The sequence below is a fragment of the Leptonotus elevatus genome, chromosome 11, assembly GCF_054856555.1.
Source record: "Leptonotus elevatus isolate MCC_2025b chromosome 11, RoL_Lele_1.0, whole genome shotgun sequence".
NCBI classification, from domain to species: Eukaryota; Metazoa; Chordata; class Actinopteri; order Syngnathiformes; family Syngnathidae; genus Leptonotus; species Leptonotus elevatus.
Window position 1 is genome coordinate 22,908,622 of NC_141249.1, and position 24,928 is coordinate 22,933,549.

The window sequence follows — 24,928 nt, forward strand, 5'->3', positions numbered from 1 at the left end:
TTTACAGGACATATATTAATATCTTTAATCTCTCATTGGGTGAAATATGAAGTAAAACATACATTACAAAAAAAGTTCACAGCAATGTCTAAATGGGATCAGAACATTTTTTGTGTGTCTGCGTCACCTTAATATCATTCAAAGAACAACAACAACAAAATCTGAGCACATCTTTGGCACCAGAAAACAACACGAGCTCATGAACGGAGAAAAACAACAACAACAACAACAACATAAATATGAACTTCGCTTCCATGTAAACGCATTCCGAGGGAGCCAAAGGGGGGGGGGGGGGGGTGTTCAGTGGGAACGTCACACTGCATTGACCAGCAAATGCATTCATTCATATTGTGTGTGTTTGATGGAAAAAGCATGAAGTGGAACGAGCCATTAAATGTCAGAATTGACGGCGTGGTTAATCCCCGTTGACACCAACAGCGACAGTTCCAAACTGGATTAGCGTACCGGGGGGGCGGCATTTCCCCCGTTCCCGAGTGGGCATTCCAGTTTAATACGAAAACACATTCCAGGCAAACTTGGGGGAGTTTGGCTGATGGTCGGAACCAAAAGTCTATCTAAAGCGGGGAATGTGCAACGTTTTAACGAGCGCTAAGGGACGTCGCATTCCCCGCTTTAGATAGCCATTTTTTTTTTTCTCACTCCCTCGGACAGGAATGTGAGAAGATTAGCTTCCAGTGCAGGGGCGAGGCGAGGCGAGGCGAGGCCGGGGGTGGGGGGGTTATATTTGTGCTACAAGGCCGCAAATATTAGCTTTCAGAGCTGGAAGGTCTGACCCGTGTCAAGCTGAACCTAATTACGAAGCTTTGCTAACTTTCAGAACTGAATCCTACCCCCAGGAACCCGAACCTGCCCTAGATCCTAATCCTTAAACTTACTCTGAAAACCCGAAACACTGCACTCCGAAACCTAACCCATAAACTCCTAATCCGCGAGGCCAAAACCTGAAACCATAACCTCGGAACCAATCTCTTTTTTTAACGTTTTTTTTTGCGTCATCACCTATTCTGCCTCCTAGTGGCGCAAAATGGAAGCTACATTTACGGGCCGGCGTCACGCGAACATGCACAACACGGGAGTGCAACAATATATTCGGAAATCTTAAAAAATAATAATAATAAAAATAAAAATAAAAAAAATAAATAAAAAGAAAAAGAAAAAAAGAGAAAAATATATATATATATATATATATATATATATATATATATTCGGAAATAGGCACGTACGCCGCCGCCGCCAAGATGGCGTCAAAAACACGACAAGCCTACCGGATACTTTCTTCCGGTCTGGATCTTCGAAAAAGCCGCTCCGCATTCAGAGGAGGTTTGTAAACGCTGCGTCCCCCAAAGATAAATAAAGTTAAATATATACGTCGTCCTGTCACACAGAACAAGCCGCAAACACACGCCGGACGCCTCCGCTAAAAAAAAAACATCAACAATGACTCCCATTATTTTTTTTAAATTACAAAGACAGAAAAAAACATCATTAGCTTAAAAGGGGCGACATGATACAAATGAGCAGCAATTGAAACTTGAGAAATAAATAAGATGCAGCAACACGCTTGGACGTCCCCTCAAATGAGGATCTCGAGCATCTCCGAGTCAATTGTGGTGTTTGCGCTCCGCGCGGCCCGGACTCCTCCCGGCTCGGCTTCCTCGGGAGCGTCTGCACCCGACAGGCAAATAAACAAGACAGTCGTTGTTATTGCAAAGATAACAACGTTGCTAAGCTAAAGCCAATACAATCTTGCCTGAACCTTGTGTTGCTTGACTGTGTGAATTTATCACCCGAAACCGACGCGACCCCCCCCCCCCCAAAGTCTAAAATCATGACCTACAAACCTGAACCCTTGATTGGCTCATTCGCGACAGATCGTGAAGAAGAAGAAGAAGAAGAGTATTCTTGCTCCCTTGTTTGGAAATGTCTCTCAAAAACTCATTTTTTGCTAGCTTGTAGCGTGTCCAAGATAAGCGTTTGGACAGAACCAAAAGGCGGGTGTACCATCCATCCATCCATCCATTTTCTGTACCGCTTGTCCTCACAAGGGTCGCGGGGGTTGCTGGAGCCTATCCCAGCTGGCTTCGGGCAGTAGGCGGGGTACACCCTGAACTGGTTGCCAGCCAATCGCAGGGCACACAGAGACGAACAACCACACTCACAATCGCACCTGTGGACAATTTTGGAGTGTCCAATTCACCTGCCATGCATGTTTTTGGAATGTGGGAGGAAAACCGGAGTACCCGGAGGAAACCCACGCAAGCTCGGGGGAGAACATGCAAACTCCCACCCAGGAAGGCCGAAGCCCGGACTTGATCTCACAACCTTTTTTGCACTGGGAGGCGGACGTGCTAACCAGTTAGCCACCGTGCCGCGGGTGTACCTGATTTTCAAAAATAAAGCTTCGTTCTGCGGCCCGGTACCAAAATGGCCTACAGCCCAGAATTGGTCCGCAGCCTGGTGGTTGAATCATGAATCCAAACTCTAAAACCCCGATGCGAAGTCTTTGGGAACACCTAAAGCCTTACTCGTAAACCTAAGCTCGAAAATCCAAACCCCAAACCTAAACTCTAAAACGCTACTGCTAAATTTAACCTCTAAAACTCCATCAAAGTGTTTTAAAAACTTAACACAGGAAACCGAAAAGTTTTACGGACCACCGAAAGCCTTACTCGTCAACCTAAGCTCTAAAGCAGGGGTGCTCAAGTTCGGCCCTCGAGAGCCCCCATCCAGCCTGTTTTCCATGTTTCTTTCCACTAACACACCTGATTCATAAATCAGGATCGTTATCAAGCTTTATGCAAAGCTTGCTGATTAGCTGATCGTCAGATTCAGGTGTGCTGCAGGAGGGGAAACATGGAAAACAGGCTGGATTAGGGGCTCCCGAGGACCCAACTTGAGCACCCCTGCTCTAAAGCTTAAAGCTAAACTTAACCCAAAGCTAAACTCTAAGACGCTACTGCTAAATTTAACCTCTAAAACTCCATCAAAGTGTTTTAAAAACTTAACACAGGAAACTCTAAAAGTTTTACGGACCACCGAAAGCCTTACCCATCAACCTAACCTCTAAAGCAGGGGTGCTCAAGTTCGGCCCTCGAGAGCCCCCATCCAGCCTGTTTTCCATGTTTCTTTCCACTAACACACCTGATTCATAAATCAGGATCGTTATCAGGCTTCTGCAAAGCTTGCTGATTAGCTGATCGTCAGATTCAGGTGTGCTGCAGGAGGGGAAACATAGAAAACAGGCTGGATTAGGGGCTCCCGAGGACCCAACTTGAGCACCCCTGCTCTAAAGCTTAAAGCTAAACTTAACCCAAAGCCAAACTCTAAAACGCGACTGCCCTAACACGGGGAAACCCACCAGAGGCGGCCGCCGCCGAGTTCCCGGACGGCGCCGGCTTCAGTTGGTCACGTCGGGCGCCGGCGTCCCGACTGGCACTCTCGCGCCGCAGCGCGGCGCCACCTGTCTGGTCATCCGAGAGGCTCTTTCCTGCAGATGCGGACAAAAAAAAGAAGTGGCTTAATTACCTCCCCCCCGCTTACGTCCACACTTAACACGCTTCCCGTGACTATTCTGGATCAGGGTTATTCTGGAGGCGGGGCCATGACACGCATTCCAACTTAAAAAAACGCCTCGTCTATTTGAGGGTCCAGGAGGGGCCGTCGCCGTCTCGTTTTTTTTTTTCTTGTGACGTCCTACATTCTGTCTGTCTGTCTGGCGGCCAGTTGTCGCTCAAGTTAGCCGCGGTTCTGCGTTAACGAGGTGGCGGGGGTGGGGTGGGGGGGTCCGACTCACCTTTAGTCTCGGCGCCGATGGCCGCCGTGGCGATGGACGGGACGGACCTGGCCAGCCGAAGACCTTGTTTCTCCATCTTGCACTGCTCCCACCTGGAGCGCTGCTGCAGGACCTTAATCACGGCGTCCTTCTCGAGGAGCTGCGCGTGAAGGGTTCGGATCCTGGACCGACACACACGCGGGCGCGAGTCTTAGTCGAGAAATAACAAGACTTTTAATTTGTGTGCTTATTCGAGGCCTTATTTTACAAAACAAAAAGGGACATCTTGTCAGAAAACAGCCGATTCTTCATTATCAGTCGGAACCGTTGGCACTTCAATCTTATCCGGGAATTCTGTTGGTTCTCAACGTGTGAAAAGTCCTGGATCGGACTCGTTGTCAAGTAAACATACCCTAAATCAGAACTTGAGACCGGAGATGGTTGGGGTTCTGGTGGTCCAAAGATTGTACTGTTTATAAAAATGGAAGGTCAAAACAGTTTTTCAGATTTTACTCGATAGTTTTAGGAATTGAACATTTAAAGAGCTGAATTCTTGGTGGAACCCTCAACCTTCTACGACATCTGGAAGGATCAGACCCGGGATTTTTGGGCATTTTGGTGGTTCATGTATCGTTAACATATCTGGACGATCACTTGATGCGAATTGTATTGGTTCCGAGTATGTGTGAGAAGTTCTGAACCGGTTCCATACGGCAAGGCCAAATACATTTGATTGTCGTCGTAAACGAACCCGAGATCCTAACTTGAGTGACGTTAGGTCATCACTTTTACAGCTAAGCGCCCCACCCTCGTCTTTCTACCACATCTGGAAGGATCCACATCAGGATTTGCGTGTTTTTTTTGGTGGTCTACGAAACTGGAACGTTTGAAAGGGGAAAAAAAAAAATGAAGGTTTTTATCTGTCTTGGAAGATCATTTGGTGGAATCCTGTTTGCTTCAGTCCTGTACCTGGAACTGGTCCACTTGACCAGGGGTGGGCACACTCGGTCCTCAAGGGCCGGAGTCCTGCAGGTTTTGGATGTTTCTCTTCTCCAACGCAGCTGATATATGAACAGCTCATCAGCAAGCTCTACATAAGGTTTGTAACAATCCTGTTGATTGGAATCAGCTGCATTGCAGCAGGGAAACCTCCAAAACCTGCAGGACTCCGGCCCTTGAGGACCCAGTTTGCCCACCCCTGCGACTTGACCCCTTAATCGTCGTTGGGTAAACATACCCTGAATCGGGCATTTTTTATAGATTCCGTTTTCCATTTGACAACAAGTGTGTACCTGTTCTCCATCTCCCGACGCCTGTGATTGGTCGGAGGCGTGTCCTCGTTAAAACTGTTGCTGGGCGAATGTCGCGGCGAGTTGTTGTTGTTGTTGATGATGATGGTGGCATCTCTGCGAGGGGAAACGACAACGGTTGATGTCGCTTTCGATGGCCGACCGCGACGTCGCTTGTGTGCTTTTTTTTTGGTGGCGCTCGCCGTACCTCTGCGCCGCAGCCGTGGCGGCGGCGTCCATGGCGAACTGCCTCATGGTGCTCTCCTCGAGGTACTTCTGTTCCCATTTGGTGGCGTCCGCTTCCAAGGCCAGGATGCGCTCTTCGCGCTCCCTCAGCTGCTGCTGCTGCTGCTGCGACAGGGAGGAGCTCAGCTCGGAAGCCGGCGGGCCTGAGTTCTGGTTCTGAGGCAACATAAGGGGGGACGTTAAGGGGGGTGCGGGGTTCGAGTGTTCGAATTCACAGACCTTTAGGGTTAGCTCTCTAATGGTATACCATTCATCCATTCATCCATTTTCTGTACCGCTTGTCCTTCCATCTTCAAGCATATTCAAGAGGCCACGTTTCAGTTATGACTCGCAATGCTTTTTTTTTGTTTGACCCATTTCGACCACAGCCGTAAAATATTCAACCGCAGAACCAAGCCGGCGTCGTTCTTCTTGGACCTGAGCTGGCTGTCTTAACTACTGGGGATGCGACGGCAAAGCCGCCCGAGTGTAAGAACGGCATTGGAAAAAAAAAATAAAAAATTCAAAGCGGAAATCTTTTCATGAACTAATCAACTCCAATGCGCAGGTACCACCACACGGGCCCCGTGTCTGCTTTTTACTCTCTCAGGGAGAGCCTCGCCGTCCTGGTGGAGGAGGTGAAGCCGAATCTTCATTTGAGTGGCTCAAAACACTGAAATGTATTGTATGCATCAATATTTCACTCGTTCACTGCCATTAACGGCTATAGACGTCAAATATTCATTTTAACTTTTTTTTTTATTAGTTTAACATTTTTTCCCACTTTTGTTAACTTGAGTATGAAAACCGGTTTTTTTTTGTATTAGAACAGATATAAAATTTATGATTAATTGTGAGTTAACCAGTGAAGTCATGCGATTAATTACGATTTAAAATGGTAATCGCCTGACGCCCCTAATTTAAAAAAATATTTTCTTAAAAAACAAAAAAGATTATTAAAAATTGGGAAAAAAAATAATTACAATTTTTTTTTTTTAAAGAAAAGATTATTACAAATTAGGGGTGTCAGGTGATACATTTTTTAATCGTAATTAATTGCATGACTTCACTAGTTAACTCACGATTAATCACAAATTTTATATCTGTTCTAAATTTACCCAAAAAATTGTTTCTAGGTTTTCATACTGTTGTTAACAAAAGTGGAAATAAATGTTAAATTAATAGGAATACCATCCATTTTCTGTACCGCTTGTCCTCACAAGGGTCGCGGGGGTTGCTGGAGCCTATCCCAGCTGGCTTCGGGCAGTAGGCGGGGTACACCCTGAACTGGTTGCCAGCCAATCGCAGGGCACACAGAGACGAACAACCATACTCACAATCGCACCTATGGACAATTTGGGAGTGTCCAATTCACCTGCCATGCATGTTTTTGGAAAGTGGGAGGAAACCGGAGTACCCGGAGAAAACCCACGCAAGCGCGGGGGAGAACATGGAAACTCCCACCCAGGAAGGCCGAAGCCCGGACTTGATCTCGCAACCTTTTTTTGCACTGGGAGGCGGACGCGCTAAGCAGTCAGCCGCCGCGCCGCATTGCTAACGTTTGAAAGAACGCATCCGGAGCGAATCGTTCCTAACCTGCTGCGCCCTGGTGCTTTTGAGTTCCTGCTCGAGGCGGGCGCGCAGTCGCACCTCCAGCTCCTCCCGCTTGTCGCACGCCGCCTGCAGCTGGCCCAGCGCGCTCTGGAGGCGCTCCACCTTCTCCACGTAGGCGCGCTTCCTCCGCAGCTCGTCCTCCAGCTGCCGGTTGCGGCCCCGCGCCGAGAGCAGGGCCTGCTCCAGGGGCTCGCGCCCGCGCTGGCCCTCCTCCGCCGACACCCGCAGGTTCTGGATGGACCTCTCCAGGCGCTCGCGCTCGCGCTGCTGCTCTTCGTCTGGAAATGGGTTTGCACAAGAGTTAAGAGAAAACCCGACTGAAACCAGACTTGAGGAGAAACGTAAACATTTAAAATCGGGACAGACTAAAAGAATCAAGTAAGGGTTTCAAAGTAAGGTTTTAAGACTGGGTTAGGGTTTTACAGTATGATATAAAGTCAGGATTAGGGCTAAAAACTTAGGGTTTCGAATTAAGAGTTTCAAGGAGAATAGAGTTGGGATTTCAAAGTTAGGTTTCAAGCCAGGGTTAGGGGTTCAAATTTGGGTTTCCATTAAGAATGTTTTCAGGTGTGGGTAAGGTTTTCAAACAAGGGACAACATTTCAAATTAAGACTTTAAAGCTGGGGTGAGTATTTCAAAGTAAGCTTTCAAACCGCGTTATGGTTCCAAATGAGGGTTTAGGGTTTCGATCTTAAGATTAGGGTTCCAAATTAAAGTTTGGGTTTTGAGGCAGGATTGTTTCAAGATAGGGTTTCAAATGATGAGTTTCAAACCTGGGGTATGGTTTCAAATAAGGATTGGGTGTCAAGCCAGGGTTTAGCGCTTCAAATCTGAGTTTCGCGCCTTGTTTAACCCTCAAAATCAGAACCTGACCGTAACTCCTGAACCGTTAAGCGCCAGCAAAGTCATTTTAACGGCTTCCGAAAGCGGAAGAGCGGAGTTTTTACGTCCAGAGAATAAAAACAATAAAAACTGCTATGATAATAGTATTTAAAGGGTTAATGTTTCAAATAAGGATGAGGTTAAAATAGGGTTAGGGGTTTAAGTCAGGGTTCAGGTTTCAAATTAGGTTCTAAAGATATGGTTTCAAGACAGGGGTTCAAAAGCCAGGACTTGGGTTTGGAAGTAGGGTTTTCAAGTCGTTAGGATTTCAAGTCAGTGCTTCAAGCGTGGGTTATGCTTAAAAAAAGAAGAAGAAAAGAAGCATGCACCACTACTGCATCTAATCAGCATCTTTCTGGGGACATCGCCACCTACTGTCCCGGCATGCACACTGCAGCCTTTTGACTTTTTTTTTTTTGCTAACTCCTCAATGAAACAGAACGTGATGTGTGACTTGGAAAGGGGCTTGATTACACAAGCACCCCCCCCCCCCCCCTGTACTGTGACCGCATGCCTGCAAGGGGAATGCAGACTTCCCCTGATCCACTAACACGCACGCACGCACGCACGCACGCACGCACGTACACAAGGCGTAGCTTTGTACTGCCCAAAACTGTGGAATGCCTCCACGGAACGCAGAGTAAACAAGAAGCTGAAAATATAAGAACGGCAGCGCCAGAGAGACGCTGAGGTAAACGCCCGACTATTGTCCGAGCGCAGTCCACTTCACAAACGAGCACACCCGCAGCCTGGTGTGTGCGTGCGTGCGTGCGTGCGTGCGTGCGTGCCCAAATGATGGATTTGGTAGAGTTTCAAACAAGGTTAGAGTTTTAAATGACAAGATATAGACACAGTGAGGATTTGAAGTTAGGGTTAAGGGTTCAAAGTCATGTTTCAAGCAAGGGTTCAAAGTTTTGAATGCCTTGGGTTGGGGTTCCAAACAAGTGTTAAAGAGTTTTCCAGTAAGATTGAAGTTTTATACAAAATGACCAAATTTTAGAAACAACAACCCTGAAAGTTGGGTGAATTTCCTTTTGATTTTTTTAACCCAAAATTGGGTTATTTTTGACCCAACTGTTTTCAGAATCAGGAATAGGGTTTGAAATTGCGCGAGAAATGATGATCGTCTCAAAAAAGGTAACAACAAGGTTAGGGGTTCAAAATGGAGTTCCAAGCCTGGGTTAGGTTTTGTAATTTGGGTTTCAAGGCCGGGGATAGGGTTTCAAACCCGGCCTCAGTTCTCCCAATGAACTCACTTTGTTCAAGTAGCTTGAGGAAGACGTGCTGCTTGTGTTCGGAGCATTCCGCTTCCTTGTCGGCTCTCTGCTTGGCCGCCGCGCACACTTGTTCTGGAAAACAGCACAAGTCACCGTTAGGGTTTCAAATTGGGTTATCACGTTATGCTTGGGAGCTGCGCCGTACCTTTAAGGTCCCGGTTGAAATCCTGCATCCTTTTTATCTGGGCCTCCAACTTGCTCCTCATGGTCTTCTCCAGCGCTTCGCGCTTGGCCGAGCCCTTCATCAGAGTCTCGTACGCCTCCGAGATCCTGGCGATCTCGTTCTCCAGCTGGCGGGAGAACGTCGGACGACACATTGAAAAAAGTCCCAACAGTCAAAGGGGGGAGTGGTCGCGGGAAAGAAGTGGGGTCAATACCGTATGTGTAAGGAAGGAAGGAATATGGTGGGAAAGAAGGTAAGGAATAAAGGATGGAATGATAGAACAGGGATGTGATTTGACCAAAGTGAAATTATCTGAAAATTTAGCCGGGGGTCTGGGGGCCGCGGGCACTCAGCTAGGTCCAGAGCTCATGGGTTTTCCGTGTTTTTAAGTACTTTCAATGCACTCAGATGACAAAGAAATAAGACAAAACAACAGCATAAATTTTCAATGTATATTGAACTATCCCATATAAAATTGCAGTTTTAGTCGACTCAAAATCAGTCACATTCAAAAACATTGGACTGCCTTTGCTTCACTGAGAATATCATCATATATATTTACCATGCAATAAATCATTTAATCAATCATTCTTAATTTAATACATAATGCATAACAAAAACATAAAATACCTCATGCAGCAAGCTCTGGTAAAAACACAATCATGCATTCGGATTGACTAAGATCATCTCTGTAACTGCATACATCAAGACAGTCAACATATTGAAAGCTCAAAAGTGCAAACATGCAGCATTCATTTGAATTTGTGTCAATGATTAACCATGTTAAATATTTATGGCCATTTTTATTACGTTATAATATTTTTGAAAATTTGATTTCGATTCATTTGAAACGTTTACCACCAACCTCAAAATTCACGACTCTGTCAGCAACTGGTTGTTGGGGTGGATCACGTCTCTCGATTACCGCTTCCGATTGTGATGTCAATAAGGGATGGAGGCCGTAAAGTTTTGGAGTTTTCGTTTGGGCACCGAAACTTCCAGCGATGGAATAATTTGTTGTTCTTGACTGGAGTTCTTTCACGTGTTTTTTGCTCTTTGCGTGACTTTCGAGAGCTTTGAAACCTCTCGCACCTTCGTCAACGGCATCACGGCACCAAATGCAAAGCGCTTTCCCGGCACGATCGATCTTCCGAATAAAGTCACTGAACAAATTCGTCACAGTCTTCTTTCCAACATTTGCAGATATATCCTTCTCTAACCAGTCCCATCGTAACTTGTTTTTTTTACGATCTTGTCAATTTCCTTAACTCGCGGAGCATCTTTGCGTTCGATCACGGACATCTTTCTTTTAAACAGCCGGCAAAAACGTCTGAGAAATGAACAACGGCATACGCCTATGCCTTTATAACAAGCGCGTTTATTGGTCAACGCGGAGACTTCGGCCAATCGCAAGATCCGTTTCATTTCAGTTACGGAAACACTCAAATGGAACGCTGTCGAGAGACGAAATCGGATTTTTTACCATTTAAAAAATTGTAACATTTTATTTTTGGAGATAAAAAAAAAGCGGAATTCCGCGAATTAGCGGAAAAATCACATCCCTGATAGAAGAAAGAAAAAAAAGGAAATCCCCCTGGCGACTTCCTGACAAGAATGTTCAGATTTCCTCTCGCTTACCTTAAGCAGTCGTGCGGCCTTCTCCGCGTAGCTGTCCACTTCCCGCCCGAGTCTCCAGTTCTCCCTCCTCAGGGCATCGCCCTCGTCCCCAGACGCCCTCGACGGAATGCCGCCGGTCCTGCTGAGCAGAATTAACATAAGGGACCGCTGAACGCGAGCAAAGGTTCGAAGCGGTCCGCCATCATCTGCCGTACCTGTGCTGGGAATAAAATGGTGGCGGCGCGTGTGGTTCTAGGAAGTACACCTCCTGCTCCCGGAGTGGGTACCCGGGCGGCGGGCCCCGAGGGCCCCCTTGAATCGGGGCGGCGGCGGCGTTGTACAACTGCGGAAAACTGTGCGAGGAGCTCATGGGCGGGACGCCGCCGCCGGGTGGCGCGCGGCCTTCCAGGGAGAGCCGCATGAGGCGCTCGCTGAGGGAGCGGGCGTGCTCCCGCTTGGCATCCCAGTGCACGTCCACGCCGGAGTCCAGCTCCCTTTTCAGGTACTGCGAGTGCGCTCTGGCCTCCTCGTAGGTGGGAAGCTCCTCCCCGTGGTAGGAAATCCTCAAGGGCTTTTCCGGATGAACGCGGCTTCCTCGGTATTCCTGGCCTTGGGGATCCTGCCGGGTGGACAAGTGCAGGTACTGGCACTCGTCTTGGGCCAGGCTTTCCTTGGAAGAACGGGGACTCCCGCTCGCGCCGCCGCTACCGCCGCTACCGCCGCTACCGCCGCTACCGCCGCTACCGCCGCTACCGCGCAGGGCCTGCTGCTGGATGGCCAGCAGGGCGCGGGTGTCTGTCAGGTTCCCGAAGCGGAGCTGCTCCTGGATGAGGCGGTGCAGGACCGTCCCCGGTGTGGCCTCTGCGGTTCTCATGTCCAAGAAGGTGGGGGGGGGGGGGGGCGGGCTGGATGGGGGGACTTGAGGAACAGCACGGATCACAAGGAATCTGAAGGAAAAACACACACACAAGTCAGGTGACCAATCCCTTAATCCTTTATTAGGGGAAAACCTCTGACTGGATCCAAAAATTTGGTTTGGTAGCAATGAACGAAAACTGCACCCAAAGCCAGTATCAACTAAAAATGTGAAATTTGGTTCCCTCAACCCTTTAGGGACTGAGTATATCTTTTGGTAGGAGTCAGGGGTCACGAGAGCCAAATTGTCTTTGACAGTGGATCTTAAAAAAATAAAAAAATAAAAACAGCCCTCAAAGCTAGTTTCACTTAGCAAAATGAAATTTGGTAGACATGACTCTTATAAGTAGAGCCACTAAAAAGTCTCAAGAAGCATTTTGGTTTAAAGTGGCCCTTTCGGGGTCAAGGTCCATTTGTTTGAATTTTTTTTTTTAAACTGTCAACCAATTTCGTTCGAAGCCACCATTTTTGTGTCATTTTTGCCATTGCCCGCGATCCCACAAACACGTCCGATTGTTAACAAATTTCAACCATCGTCCTCGACAGATAGACAACGCTAAATGTGAAATATGCTTCCAGGCAGTTTGGCGTTGTCCAAGTGCGTTAGGCAATTCCACTGCTGTTGCTCAAACACTACAACAACCATCGGCACTCTAAATCCGCTCAATAAAACCCCTTACCCAATTCCAACAGTTGAAATGCCAGACCTCATCAAATATTAGGGCAGTGGGTGTTTATTTACTTAATACAAGCAGACATTCAGGCATTTATCTGAAGCAGGCATCTATTTTAAAAGATATAAAATCTTCAAATCAGCCATTCACATGCTGTGGTTTAATCACACACAAAGCAGCATTTGCTGTGAGTTTTTTTTTTTTTTTTTGTGCAATTAGAAAAAAGTACCAAATGGAAAACGGATCATATGAAAATCTGCAACACTCATCAAAAATCAAAGTTTATAATCCCATATCCAAATTTATAGTCATATTCATTAAAATATTAAATAAAAATATTATTCTTTTTTTTTTAAAGAGAAAAATGTTTCTTTTGTGCCAATATAAAATGAAAAAATGAAAAACTTGCCATGTAAAAATGCAAAAGCCAAGCAGTGAAGCTGCTATCTATTAAAATGTGGTATTAACTTAAACGGTCACCAAAAACATGACCAAATTTTGCAATAAAACCAATATATTAGCATAGCCAATGTGAACACAAATACGAGCTTCTGCATGACCCAACGGGACCGGCACACTTCCTCCAATCCCGCTCCAGACACACTTTAGTCGTACAACATGTTCCATCCAAAAAAAAAAACACAAACAAATGTAACCTCCATAAAACGCTTCAAACTTACCAAAATCGCGTCATCGCACAAAGAAAAACACTTCAGGGGGGATAAAGCGCCCAAAAAAAAAAAAAAAAACTCCTGGAGTGCGCAAATCCAGTAACACGCGCGCGTGCGTTTGTGAGCGAGCAGACTGAGCGAGTGTGGCTCATAAAGGCTCGCAGGCTGATTGTTGCGAGGGAGGAATGAGAGGAATGCTGAGGCTTCGCGTCCCCCGGGGATCAAACGCACCAGGAGGAGGGAGCAGAGGAAAGGGAGGGGGGGGGGGGGGGGGAGAGGGGAAGAAGGGGGGGCAATGGCACGGGGGTGGTGATGATGATGATGATGATGATGATGATGATGATGATGATGATGAGTGAGGATTATCCATCTAGCTATCGCGCTATCAAGGTAGCAGTTGAGCTATTAAGCTAACTAGCTAGCTATCTATGAATCCATCGAATGGTATGATGTTGCCTTTAGGGACGGTCAGAAATCCTAATTTTCCTCAAAAACTATCGAATCAAAAACCAGGGTATGTCGTAAATTTTTAGTTTCCTCAACACCTGCCCGTTTAGTCATTTTCAATCCCAAAACACGGATGTTCTTGCGTCTTCTGTACTTTGGGCTGGTTGCTATGTGAATTTATGTAAATCATTGGTGAATTTGAGGTGAAAAATCTTCTTCTCTTTTTTTTTTTTTTTTTTTTTTTAGACCAAGTTAGCTAGTATTCCCTACAAGCACTAGCATGTTTACCACACAACATTGTTGACTCATCACTTATTTCCATACACTTTGACTACAGTTAAATTTTTTGGGCTGCTGGGAAGGTGGAAATAAAGACCTTAAGTGTATTTGGAGAAATCTCAAATCTAAACTTTTGACCACTACATCTTTTTTTAGCCAGAGCAGTTCACATATATCGCATGACAGTAAAATGCATCGCAAACTAATACTTACCCGAACCAAAATGGTAAGAACACACTTTGGGAGACTTTGTTTTGGATTTATCCTTGTAATCCACGTGTTTCTTCTGCGGACACTCCTTTGTTCGTTGGCATTGGACATTCCCAGCACCCGTGAACGGCGCGCAATGTGGGTCACATGACGTCATGTGAATATTATCTATCCGCATAAAGAAAAGTCAGGTGTTGCCTCCAATTACTGTCAGAAGTTGCAGTTGTACGGTTTACACAAAAGTGTGCGCATCACGGGCTTGTGCTCGGACGCGACTTCCAAAAGGGCAGCAAAAGCATACTAGAACATCTGAACGTTGTGTTTTGACACCATTTGTAAATGATCTTGGTGTAGGATTAATCATTGCTTAGCATGTTTGCATGTGCCGCGTAAATATTTAAGCCGGGGCTCGTGCCAAGTAATTGCGGCGTGAGGGTCCCGGTGTGCTGTGCGTATGGGGCGGGGGGGTTGGGGGGGGGGGGGGGTTGCTTGTTGGTCTACGAAGCACGCTGCCTGCCAGCTGTCCACAAACTCAACCCCCCCTCAACTATCTTCCCTCCTTTGAGCAGAAGCTGTGAGAGATGCATTGTTCTCCCCCCCCCCCCTCAAAAAAAAAAGCAGACATGACGGGGGCAGACCTGCCATCTGCTGCCCCCCCCACCCCCAATTCCAGCTACTACTAGTTTCTTTGGGATCAGCTGGCCATCCGTGGGGGCTTGGCTAATACGTCGGCAGCTTGTAAACAAAACAGCGCTTGTTAGCGCTTGCCTGCTAGCGGCCCCCGAGACGGCGCAGGTTGGCTTTATCTCTCTGGCAGGTAAACGTCCACATGCTCATTTGCATGGCAGTTCAACAGATACTCGTCTCCCCAGTTATGCAAAGGAACGAGCTGACGGCGCTAAAATGCTACGCTAATCGGCATAAGGGGTAGCGTTGTTTCCAAGAAATCAAAAAAAAGTATTTGGGTAGAACTTGGCGAGTTTAAATACAGTATTTCTGTTAAATGCCTTAAAAGGAACAGTAACATGAAATTTTGAAGGCATGTCATGAGTAGAACCACAAAAAAAAAAAAAAAAGTTCCAAGAACTCGTGCCTGAAAAGACGCTAGGAAATCAGCCATTGTGGTTTGAAGCAACTATTTGACGGTCACTTCCAGGGATCTTTCAAAGATTAACTTGCTGGATTTTTTTTCACTCTTAGTAACATGAAACTTGGTAGGAATGTCAATCATGAGTAAACCGAGCAAAATGTGTGGAAAAGTCATACTGGAAAAGACAGAGGAAGTCTGCCATTTTGGTAGAAAGCAGACATTTTAGGGGTCTTAAAAATAAGGATTTAATAGAATACATGAATTTTACAGGAGTAGCCTTGACTATGATGAGTAGAAACACACAAAAAAAAGAAAGTCTCAAGACACCATGCCCAAAAAAAGATACAGGAAGTCTGCCATTTTGGGTCCTAGGAGTCCTTTAAAGTTGAATTTGTCTCGGATTTTTGGGGGGGGAAATTCCGCAACCCAAAAGAAACTCCTAACATGAAATTCGAAAGGAGTGTCTATCATAGTACATAGTTTTGATTCAAAACTATAAAAATAATCAATTCAAATAAATGAGAGTTGCCTTTGACGGCAGCAGCACAACCTTTTTGTCTTATTTGACTGTTGTGGTTGCGAAGTCGTAGTGTGTACACTAAACACGTTTATTTTGGTTTCACATGAAGTGTTTACACAATAACAGAGCGCAAAAAAAACAGTTTTACTAACGTTTAAAGTCTCCCAAAGGTAGCTGGGTATATAAATAAACACACATTTATGTGGGCGGGGGTGGGTGGGGGGGTGGGGGGCTAATGTGAGCTGCTGTGTGCTGATGGTGATGTGAGCTGAGGTGGGAGAAGCTTCTTTTGTTTGAACCCCCCACCACCACCCTGCAAAGAGGAAATGGACACATTCCTCAAATTACCATGACCATGGCGTCTGACTAGCCTGCAGTCTGGCGCTGGGGGAAGGGGGGGGGGGGTAGGAGGGGGGGGGGGGGTTGTGTTGGGTCAGGGTGGCGCCCCACATGGTCGACCGCTACCTTTCCTCCAGTATAAGGGTTTCAATGACACTGCATTGTCAACACAAAAAGAGAAGAGAGGTTCCTTAGCTTAGCTTTTAGCTTGCTAGCTTAAAGTTAATGCTAACATAGGCGAAGGTTAGCCGACAGTACAAAGTTAGTATTTTGTACAGTTTTCGCAGCCTAAAAATGGCCAGTACCATACACAACTATGGTTAAAAAATAAAAACAAAATACGCAAAATCTTCAAACGGAAAAATTGTAAAGTTGATATAAATGTACTTTGCTCAAGCCGCAATGTCAGTGCGCTTTCTTTTATCACCACCATTACGATTGGACAAAAGGAAATAACTAGTTTATATTGTAGCAAAAATTGTTTTAGAGACGTGTACACGTACTACATGAACGCGATTCTTTGGCGCTACAGCCATGCTAAGCTAATATCCATGTATGTTTCATAGCATGTTTTTCAGACCGATACCAGTACGAGTATTCGGTCTGAGTACTCACCTAAAACTGGGACAACAAATATGTCTACCAGTCAGTCTGGTGATTGTACATTTACATTTTACAAATTTGAGTGGATTTGACACTAATTTCTGTCCGTTAAATTTGGCGTCTGTTGGTTGTGGGTGTATGAAATTGAGGTTCCACTGTACTATATTCCTTCTCCTCTGCAAAGAACGACTACAAAAAATTATGAAAAAACTTTCGACATTGACCCACAACACAACACTATGGAAAGCTGCTTGAGCATTTATTTATTCATTATGTGGCCTCGTCGGCCAATAGTGGCACTAGTAGCAGGAGGGGGGAAAAAAATTGCTATTAAGACACAGTTGCTTGACAAGCGAACGGATTGGTCGCATTAGTGAGGACAAAAAAAAGTATTTGAAGGCTAAGCTGGATATTGAATGAGTCCGTGTGGAAAGATTCATGTGAAGCCGTCAAGCAAAACGGCAGATGTTTCCGCACACAAAAGAACATGTCCTGCCCTGCAGCACTTACATGTGCACCTGTCACACACGCGCGCGCGCACACACACACGCGCGCGCACACGGCATATGGAGCGTTACACAAAGACTGAAATGCATGTTGAAGTGTGTTCAAAACAGACTAACCTTTCACACTCATTTGACCATTCACGATTCGTTTAGCATGAAGCCTTTTATAATATATAGAAGAAAGTAGAAAAGGCCCCATTTTTAAAGTTTTTCACAAAATAATCTGTGGATTGAGCTACACTGAAAAAAAGAAAAGAAAAAGATATTAACTTGGAATATAATCCCAGAACAGAAATTTTAAAATTGTCCTCATGTTTTATTTACACTTTTTTTCATCATCATTTAAGTTTTTTATATGATACATTTGAGCTATATTATGATTTTACCAACATTAGTTTTTTTATGATATTAGCATTTTGTTCATTCTTACATTTTTCGTAAAAGTGAAACTTTCTCCCGCCACTTTATGGCTTTTCCCCCCATAAAATGACAATTTGATTCTTCTAATTATGATTTTTTTTTAAAGACAAAAAAATAAACGTTATTCTGGTAACATATCAATTTTTGTTCTCATTATTTAATCTTTTTGTTCTCCTACCTACCTTAACTTTTCTCATAACACAATTTTAGTTTTTATATTCCAACTTTTTCCACATAAAAATTACTGTTTGTAGCATTTTTTTCTCATAAATTCTACATTTTTGTTATATTTAAACTTTATTCTCCTTAATTAAAAATGTTTCTCATAATGAGCTTTTTTCTCTCATAAATTATAAGTTTTATTTACATATTTTAACTTTTATCTCATAATGACCATTTTGTGAACTAATTTCTCATATATATATATATATATATATATATATATATATATATATATATATATATATATATATATATATATGATTTGTTCTGCCAATTTTGCCTTTTTTTTTCTTGCCCTTCACAAAGGCATGCAAGGATGGGAGAAGCTGAACAAAGCCTCTGGGGTTTTCCTGTAATAAGCCCCGCCCCCTCCCAGATGGCCAGTAAAGAGGAGATAACGAGGTGACCTCCCTCAGGCAACAAGATGGGTGTCAGCAGAGTGTGAAGAGCAGGTGGCCGCGTTGCCAGGGTTCCATTGATGCGCGCAACGTGCTCCTGATTAGTCATTGGTCGCATTTTCCATTTTGTTGCTAGGCGGAATTTCACAGGAAATAATCCATAGTGCAAGACAGAAGGAACGACACAGATTTTTTTTGCTTTTGTTTCAGAACTATAAACATTATTTATTTCTCTTTAAAATTTGACGAGCAAATGCATTCTTATATTTTTAATGTGTGATAATACTGCAGTACATGCATTATTTTTCTCATAATATTCAGACTAGTTTCAGTTTGTGAATTGTGTGTGAATTGTGAATTCCACGGTCCCTCACACACACACGCACACACACACACACACAGGAAGTGCTCCACTCTGGAGTCAGTTAAGTGTCAAAGGAAAGTGACATTCCTTTCTAATATTAACATCGTCCGTGTGTGCGTGTGTGCGTGCGTGCGTGCGTGCGTGCGTGCGTGCGTGTACCTGTGTACTCTTCGTTTCGGTCCTTTCTTTCTTTCAACCTCCTTCCTATGAATCTTTTGAACCTTTCAATCCTTGTTGTCTTTACATCTTCTCACACACTCGGTGAGGGCGACGGGGGTCAATGGGCAGCACTTGCAGGACGGCACTGATGCACTCAGGTCAGGTGGCACTGATGACATCACCAGACCGCAAACCCCCGGTTAACAACTCAAAACAGCTCTTGTGCAATACAGTCGTCGCATTGGATCATTTTTCTCTTTTTTGTGCACTAATCTAATATTTTTGGATTTGATTCTGTACACAAGCGTGTCAAATGCAGAGCGTGCCTCCAGAACAATGAGGCGTTCTTATCCCGTCCAGAATACAAACAAGGAGCGATTCAAAGAGGCTCTTGGAAGGCCGAGGAATGTCGCTCCCATTTTTTGGGAACGAGCAGGAAGCGTGGCGGCTCTTAAAGAAAACGCAAACGCGTTGATGACGCATGCGTCTGAGTTCCTTGTATACAATGTGATCACTTAATTTTGAAGAAAAAAAAAAAAAAAAAGAGAGATGGCGTTCTTGCTCTTAACTATTTTTTAGAATCGATTAATCTGTGGATTATTCAATCGATTAATCGACTAATCTGTGGATTATTCAATCGATTAATCGACTAATCTGTGGATTATTCAATCGATTAATCGACTAAATCGGATTCATTTTAATTTTGCATTCAAGTGTATTACAAAAGCATTTTCCCTCAGATTATTGTTTATTAACCAGAGATTGGTGCTTATTTCGTACTTTGTTTTCATATAGTGATTAAAAAAAAGGGGCATTGATGTTGACTATGTTACAAGTCCGATCACTGTTTTCCAAAGTAAAAACAGATGTTTGCAAATGTCTTGTTTTGATTTGACTTTACACTTCCACGGTAAATTATGTATGGCATGTTTAAAGCGTACATAAAAAAGAAAAAGAAAAAAAAGACAGGTTTTCATAATAATAATAATAAATGAGTAATTTAAAGGGACTGCAACATGAAAAATCAACTTTTTGGAACTTTTAGCAATGTTAAAATGCTAATTCCTCACCAAAAAAACATGACCAAAGTTGTGTTTTCCTCCATGAAATTTGAGGTTATTTTTGCTCTCCAAGCACCAGCCCCTCCCAACCTGAGAAAACGAGCCTGTTGGCACGGTTTGACATCATCGCGTGCGGCCCCACCCCCAGCACCGCCTCTGCGGACTAAACGCACGCCCACTTTCTCTGAGACCTCCCCTCCATGGGATCATGACAAAAGTAGCCTTTATCAATAAACATTCTGTCCAAATGAATTCAAAGCAATCAATTATTCTTCACGTTTGCAATGCTTCAAAGTGCGATGGAAAGACAAGTGGCTGTTTTAAAATCCATTGGCTGACACGGGTGTAAATGCAAGTAAAGCATTTGCGCTGATTAAATCAAGTGTTTATTCAAGAATGAATTGATGGCTTGCGTGACCAAACGCAGAGATCCAGCAGCCATTTTGAAAATCAGTATGTTTCGTGGGCGTCGCGCGAAGCAGATATAATTTCCTTTTATGTTATTATTACACAACAATATGCATGCGGGCATTAATTTTGTCCACTTTCGATCGCCATACTCATACACTGTACTGTGGTATCTGTGACTTTGAATGTGTGTGGCTTTCATTTGAAAAGTGCCTGGCGCGAGACATGGCAATCAGCCAATGAGAATAAAGTTGGCTCAGTTGAACTGTTAACGCATTACAGCCCTTTTTAATTAAATTATAACCTTATCGGTTTTAAACTTGTTGGAAAGATGTTTAAAAAAAAAAAAACAAGATGTAGCAAAATTTGTGTCATTTTTGAGACATGTTTAATAGGCAAAGTATTAAAAAAATATTTAAAAACGAAAAAAGAATAAAACTAAAGATTAGATTTGTGTCCACCTTCACGAAGACTCGCCGTTGAGGCGCTTGTAAACGCTGGCGGCGTTGCTGTCGCCCATGCCGAGGATGTGCGTGTCCATCTTGTGCAGAAGCTCCCGGGAGTGCAGCTTCTCCTTCTCCAGGTATCGCCGCACCTTGCCGTCCACCTGAGAAGGCGCCGCCCAAACGTCCTGAACAAATACCGATATTTTCGCTTAGCGTCAATCTTCCCGAGAGGAAGTATATCTTACTCCCGATTCAAAAAGTCGACGCGTCTCTGTTCAAATGCAACATTTTGGTGATATATATATCAAACAAATCAAAAATATAATCAATCAATCATTTCCTGACTTCTCCCTCCATTTTTTTTCCTTTTAAGAGCTCAGTATTGTTCATTCGGAAATGTCATCATCATTGCTCTTTATTATTTTTATTATTTTTTTATTTTTTTGTGTGTGTGGGTGAGTATGTGTATGTGCGTGTGTGCGTGCGTGTATTTGTTAGCTCACCAAAAAACCTATTAGAAAAAATCTCATACCGTTCACCTAAACCGAACGCCGCCGTCAGGAGACCCGAGGAAGGACCAAAGAAAACCAAGGAAGGTGAAATCCAGCACCGACCCAACACCCCCCACCAGAACTCCTCCCCAGCCCAAGAAACATCCAGACCTTCTCCAGACTTCTCCCTCCATTAATGCGACCTGTCAACTGAACTTCTTAATTCCCCAAAAAGAAAATGTGGTTGCATAAGTGCACACACCGTCTTCCTTTTTTTTTTTTTTTTTTTTTTTACTTTTTATTTATTTTTTTATTTTATTTTTATTTTTTTTTTATTTTATTTTTTTTTTTACACACACCGTCTTCTAATTGAGGCTGTGTTGGAAATGAGGCAATTTCATTCAAGCTCATGTTGAACCAGACAAAGTGCAATTTCTGCAGAAATTGCGTGGGAATGCAGAAAAGCGGAATGCTTGTGCTTATGAAGTCAATTGAAAGATAAATTATGTGAAAATTACACTTTTTTTTTACTTGTAGTTAAATGACATATGAATAGAAAGAAAACTTGAAACTGCGATCTGTCTAAAGTGGGATTGAATCATTTCAGAGAAATTAGAATCCATTTCCTGATATGATAGTTGGTATCGAACCATCAAATGTACACAGGTTCTCCGCGATGGGAGGCCATCGCTCCCTGGACTGACCTAACTTGACTTGTTCAAATTCACGGCTAAAGGCTAACATGCATTTCATCATTTCATCATTTCAGGCCGGCGTTAAATTTGTCCATTTTCCTTCTCATTTTCCGAGAATATTTTAACCGCAATTACGCTATTAGCTTGACGACCTTCGAGTGTCTGAACCCTGAATATGCGCGGGTTCTTTGACTTTGGCAAAACCCCTGCTCACCGTCGGCGAGGGTGAGACGGAGCTCCGCCCCTCCGGAGCTTGCTTGATCGAGGCGGATTTCTCGCCGGAGACTTTGCGGTCACCGGGCGGCTGCCGAGACCCCGACGAGCGAAGTTGAGAGAACAGACGCTGGATGTCGCCGTCGTAGGAAGTCCCCTCGCCGGCACCGCCGTCGTAGGAAGTCCCCTCGCCGACACCGCCGCTAAGAGCAGGAGATATTGTTTGTGTTCAATAATTCAACTGCTTTTTTTTTTTTCTAGGGGGGAAAAAAAAAAAGAGAAAAAAAAGAGAAAAAAGAAAAGAAAAAAAATAAATAAATAATTCAACTGCTATAGTGACAGACCGATATGGTTTTTCCAGGACCGATACAAGGAGGCCAATAACTGATATTTCAAGCTGATATTCATTTGCAGTAAAAGAGAAAATGTTAGCGTCAAAATTTTAATAAAAATACTTTTTCTTTTCATTTTTAACATGTAAAGAATAGAGAGCTTTGTTTAAAAAATTCTAACAAAACTTGCTAGGAGCTTCCAGGGTCATCAGCGTGTGTTAAGCTAAATTAAAAACTAAACAAGTTAATAGTTCTCTAAAGTTTTCTACTGTAAATAGTTTCCCCCAAATTTCAACATAATTTCTTGATTTTATATTGTTTTAATATTTAAAAAAATAAAAAGGGTAGGGCGTTCTAAGTGTCAGCATCATCTTTTATGAACTCATTCACTGCCTTTGATGGCTAAAAACGTCAAAAAAATCTTTTGAACTATTTCTATTAGTTTAACATTGTTTTCCACTTTTGGTAACAAGAGTATGAAAACCTAGATTTTTTTTTGATTGTACATTTAGAACAGAATATAAAATTTTAGATTAATCGTGAGTGAAGTCATACGATTAATAAATAAAAAAAAAATTATTGCCAGGCGCCCCTAATTTTTTATATATTTTTTAATGAATTTATAGCAAGTGCAAATTTAAATAAATCCATTAATGAAAAGTTCCCAGTAACTCACTGAGCAAAATTGTGAACGTAGCAAATTTTGTGTTTTCGTCAGGGTTCGTAAAGGTTTTCCAAAAGACCTTCGCAGACAGTAAAAATGTATCTGAATATGTTCGAAATGTCTTTGCGACAAATAAAAACTTTCTGTAAACATCTCACAAATCTTGGGAGAAAACCCTAAATTTGCTACGTTCACAAGCATTCACCGCTCAGCGAGATGCCAGCTTTATTGGCCTTCAGACTCGAGAAAAAGGCCCACGCCGAGATGGATCAAAATGCCAAATATCGGCACCAATAATTGGCCTGGCTGATAATCCTAACTACATCCGGCTCAATACAGCAGTTCATGTAACATGGGCTTATAGTTGTGCGCGTGCTAGATGCATGGCGCTGGTGCTTTACGCTCCTTTCCGTTTTAGGAGCTATCGCGTATACATGCAATCAACAAAAGAATTTCTCAAGTTCACCTGTAAAGTTCAGGATGCATTTTTTTGGCTCGGCGTACCTTTCCGCAGCAGCCTTGGGGCGGTCGCCTGTCGCGTGCCCGCCGCGCAAGGCCGGCCCGTCGCCCCCCTCGGCCCACCCGGGCGGGCGTGGCGTCTGCGCGAGCTCCGCCCTCAACGGCGGCTGCTCCGGCTCCGGCTCCGTCAGGCAGCTTTCCTCGCGGGGGGCCAGCGGCGCTGCGGACGGCGCCTCGGTCTGCAAGAACACAGGACCTCGCAAGACTTGAGCGCAGAGAACATCTCCAGGAGTAACTCGGCAAGGCTGATTTGCTTTTGCTTTGTCTTTTTTTTTTCAGTATGTCGAGTGGCCACGGAAGAGAAAGCTGATGATGACCATGCAGGAGGACAAAGACCAGTGGGGCGAGAGCGCGGATATTAACCAACCTGCTTCCTTATGACATCCACTTCTCCGATGTGCCACCGCTCCGCCCTCGACAGCTCCTCTCGCAGCTGAGAATGGGCATGAAATAAGTTTTATGGCACATTAAACATATAAAAATTAAATATAGTAGACGTTGTTATTTGGGTACATTAAATGCAAAAATGTCAATAATGTAGACTGTAAGTGGAGTAAGTTTGAATGTAGGGCTGGGTTTACATTGGGGGGGGGGGGGGGGCAATCGATATCGAACCAATTTTCCTTTACAAGCCTGATATCGATTCATAAATCCATGAATCGATTATTTTAATATTTCTTTACCGCATACATTTTTACCAAAATAAATAAAAAATTATTTGACATTTAGTGTTTGCATGAATTTTAAAGTATTTTCTTACATTTATGAAAGACCTGACGTATTCTACTTAAAGACAATTCTGAATATTTTTTATTTATATTTACAATTATTGAATTAGAGTTCGGAAAATATTTTCATCCCATCCTTGCTGATGTCAATGTTTGTGTAACACTTAAATGATTATAACACTAAATTATTTAAACCGGTTACGTCCTCCTCAAAATTGAATTTGGAATTTAATTTTGTGGAGTTTTTAATGATCATGTCCTTGATATTTAAGAAGACTTGATGTTCCATAATTAATATCAAATCGGAAAAAAATCAAAATCGATTGAGGAAATTAGAATCGATACCCAGCCCTAATTGAATGTTGTCAATGTTTTGAAACAATAAATATGGAATATTAAATATGGAAATAAATTAAAAGTGTATGGACTTTAAGAAATAAAAATTCAAATTACATTTGGAATGTATTAGTCAGACCTAAATGAAATGATAGGGAACGTGAAGCATAATGTTTGTTGACTTCCTGCCTGATAATGTCACATCCAAAATGGCTGCCTCCAGCGGGAGAAAAAACATGTCTGACCCTTTTCACTTCTTCTATTGAGGAATCTAACGCGTCTTTTAGCAGCCTGGCTTCTTGTTGCACCTTCACGTGCTGGACGCTGGTCACTTCCAGTCTGAGCACACAACAAGAAT

The 24,928-nt window shown here is 43.7% G+C and overlaps 2 protein-coding genes across 3 annotated transcripts in view; both read right to left on the reverse strand.

Annotated features, from left to right (window-relative positions):
- Nucleotides 1-20,748, reverse strand: amotl2a (angiomotin like 2a). 2 transcript variants are annotated; one of them, XM_086089551.1, is made up of 11 exons: nt 20,608-20,748; nt 11,076-11,807; nt 10,882-10,999; nt 9,226-9,370; nt 9,060-9,152; nt 6,904-7,199; nt 5,291-5,484; nt 5,086-5,199; nt 3,815-3,975; nt 3,380-3,508; nt 1-1,686 (listed from the first exon to the last, which is right to left on the reverse strand). In XM_086089551.1, exons 2-11 carry the CDS (start codon nt 11,732-11,734, stop codon nt 1,595-1,597), a joined length of 2,001 nt encoding a protein of 666 aa, XP_085945677.1. In that variant the 5' UTR covers nt 11,735-11,807; nt 20,608-20,748; the 3' UTR covers nt 1-1,594. The 2 variants fall into 2 exon arrangements, with proteins under 2 accessions (XP_085945677.1, XP_085945676.1); XM_086089550.1 differs by having other exon boundaries at nt 10,882-11,002.
- cep63 (centrosomal protein 63) overlaps nt 20,504-24,928 on the reverse strand; it is a 7,811-nt gene continuing 3,386 nt past the window's right edge. Inside the window, exons 9-13 of the mRNA XM_086089552.1 lie at nt 24,816-24,909; nt 23,874-23,939; nt 23,492-23,685; nt 21,993-22,194; nt 20,504-20,777 (exon numbers count right to left, since the gene is read on the reverse strand). Of these exons, the coding sequence (XP_085945678.1) occupies nt 20,610-20,777; nt 21,993-22,194; nt 23,492-23,685; nt 23,874-23,939; nt 24,816-24,909 (724 nt within the window). The 3' untranslated portion in view covers nt 20,504-20,609. The remainder of the gene's footprint in view (nt 20,778-21,992; nt 22,195-23,491; nt 23,686-23,873; nt 23,940-24,815; nt 24,910-24,928) is intronic.

Excerpts from the sequence above, each read along its gene's own strand:
- amotl2a (XM_086089550.1), bottom strand. The coding sequence starts at position 11,734 with ATGAGAACCGCAGAGGCCACACCGGGGACGGTCCTGCACCGCCTCATC. Across the intron at positions 9,153-9,225 it reads TTTCAACCGGGACCTTAAAG|AACAAGTGTGCGCGGCGGCC; the intron begins GTACGGCGCAGC and ends GCTGTTTTCCAG. Across the intron at positions 1,687-3,379 it reads CTCGGCGGCGGCCGCCTCTG|ACGCTCCCGAGGAAGCCGAG; the intron begins GTGGGTTTCCCC and ends TGTCGGGTGCAG.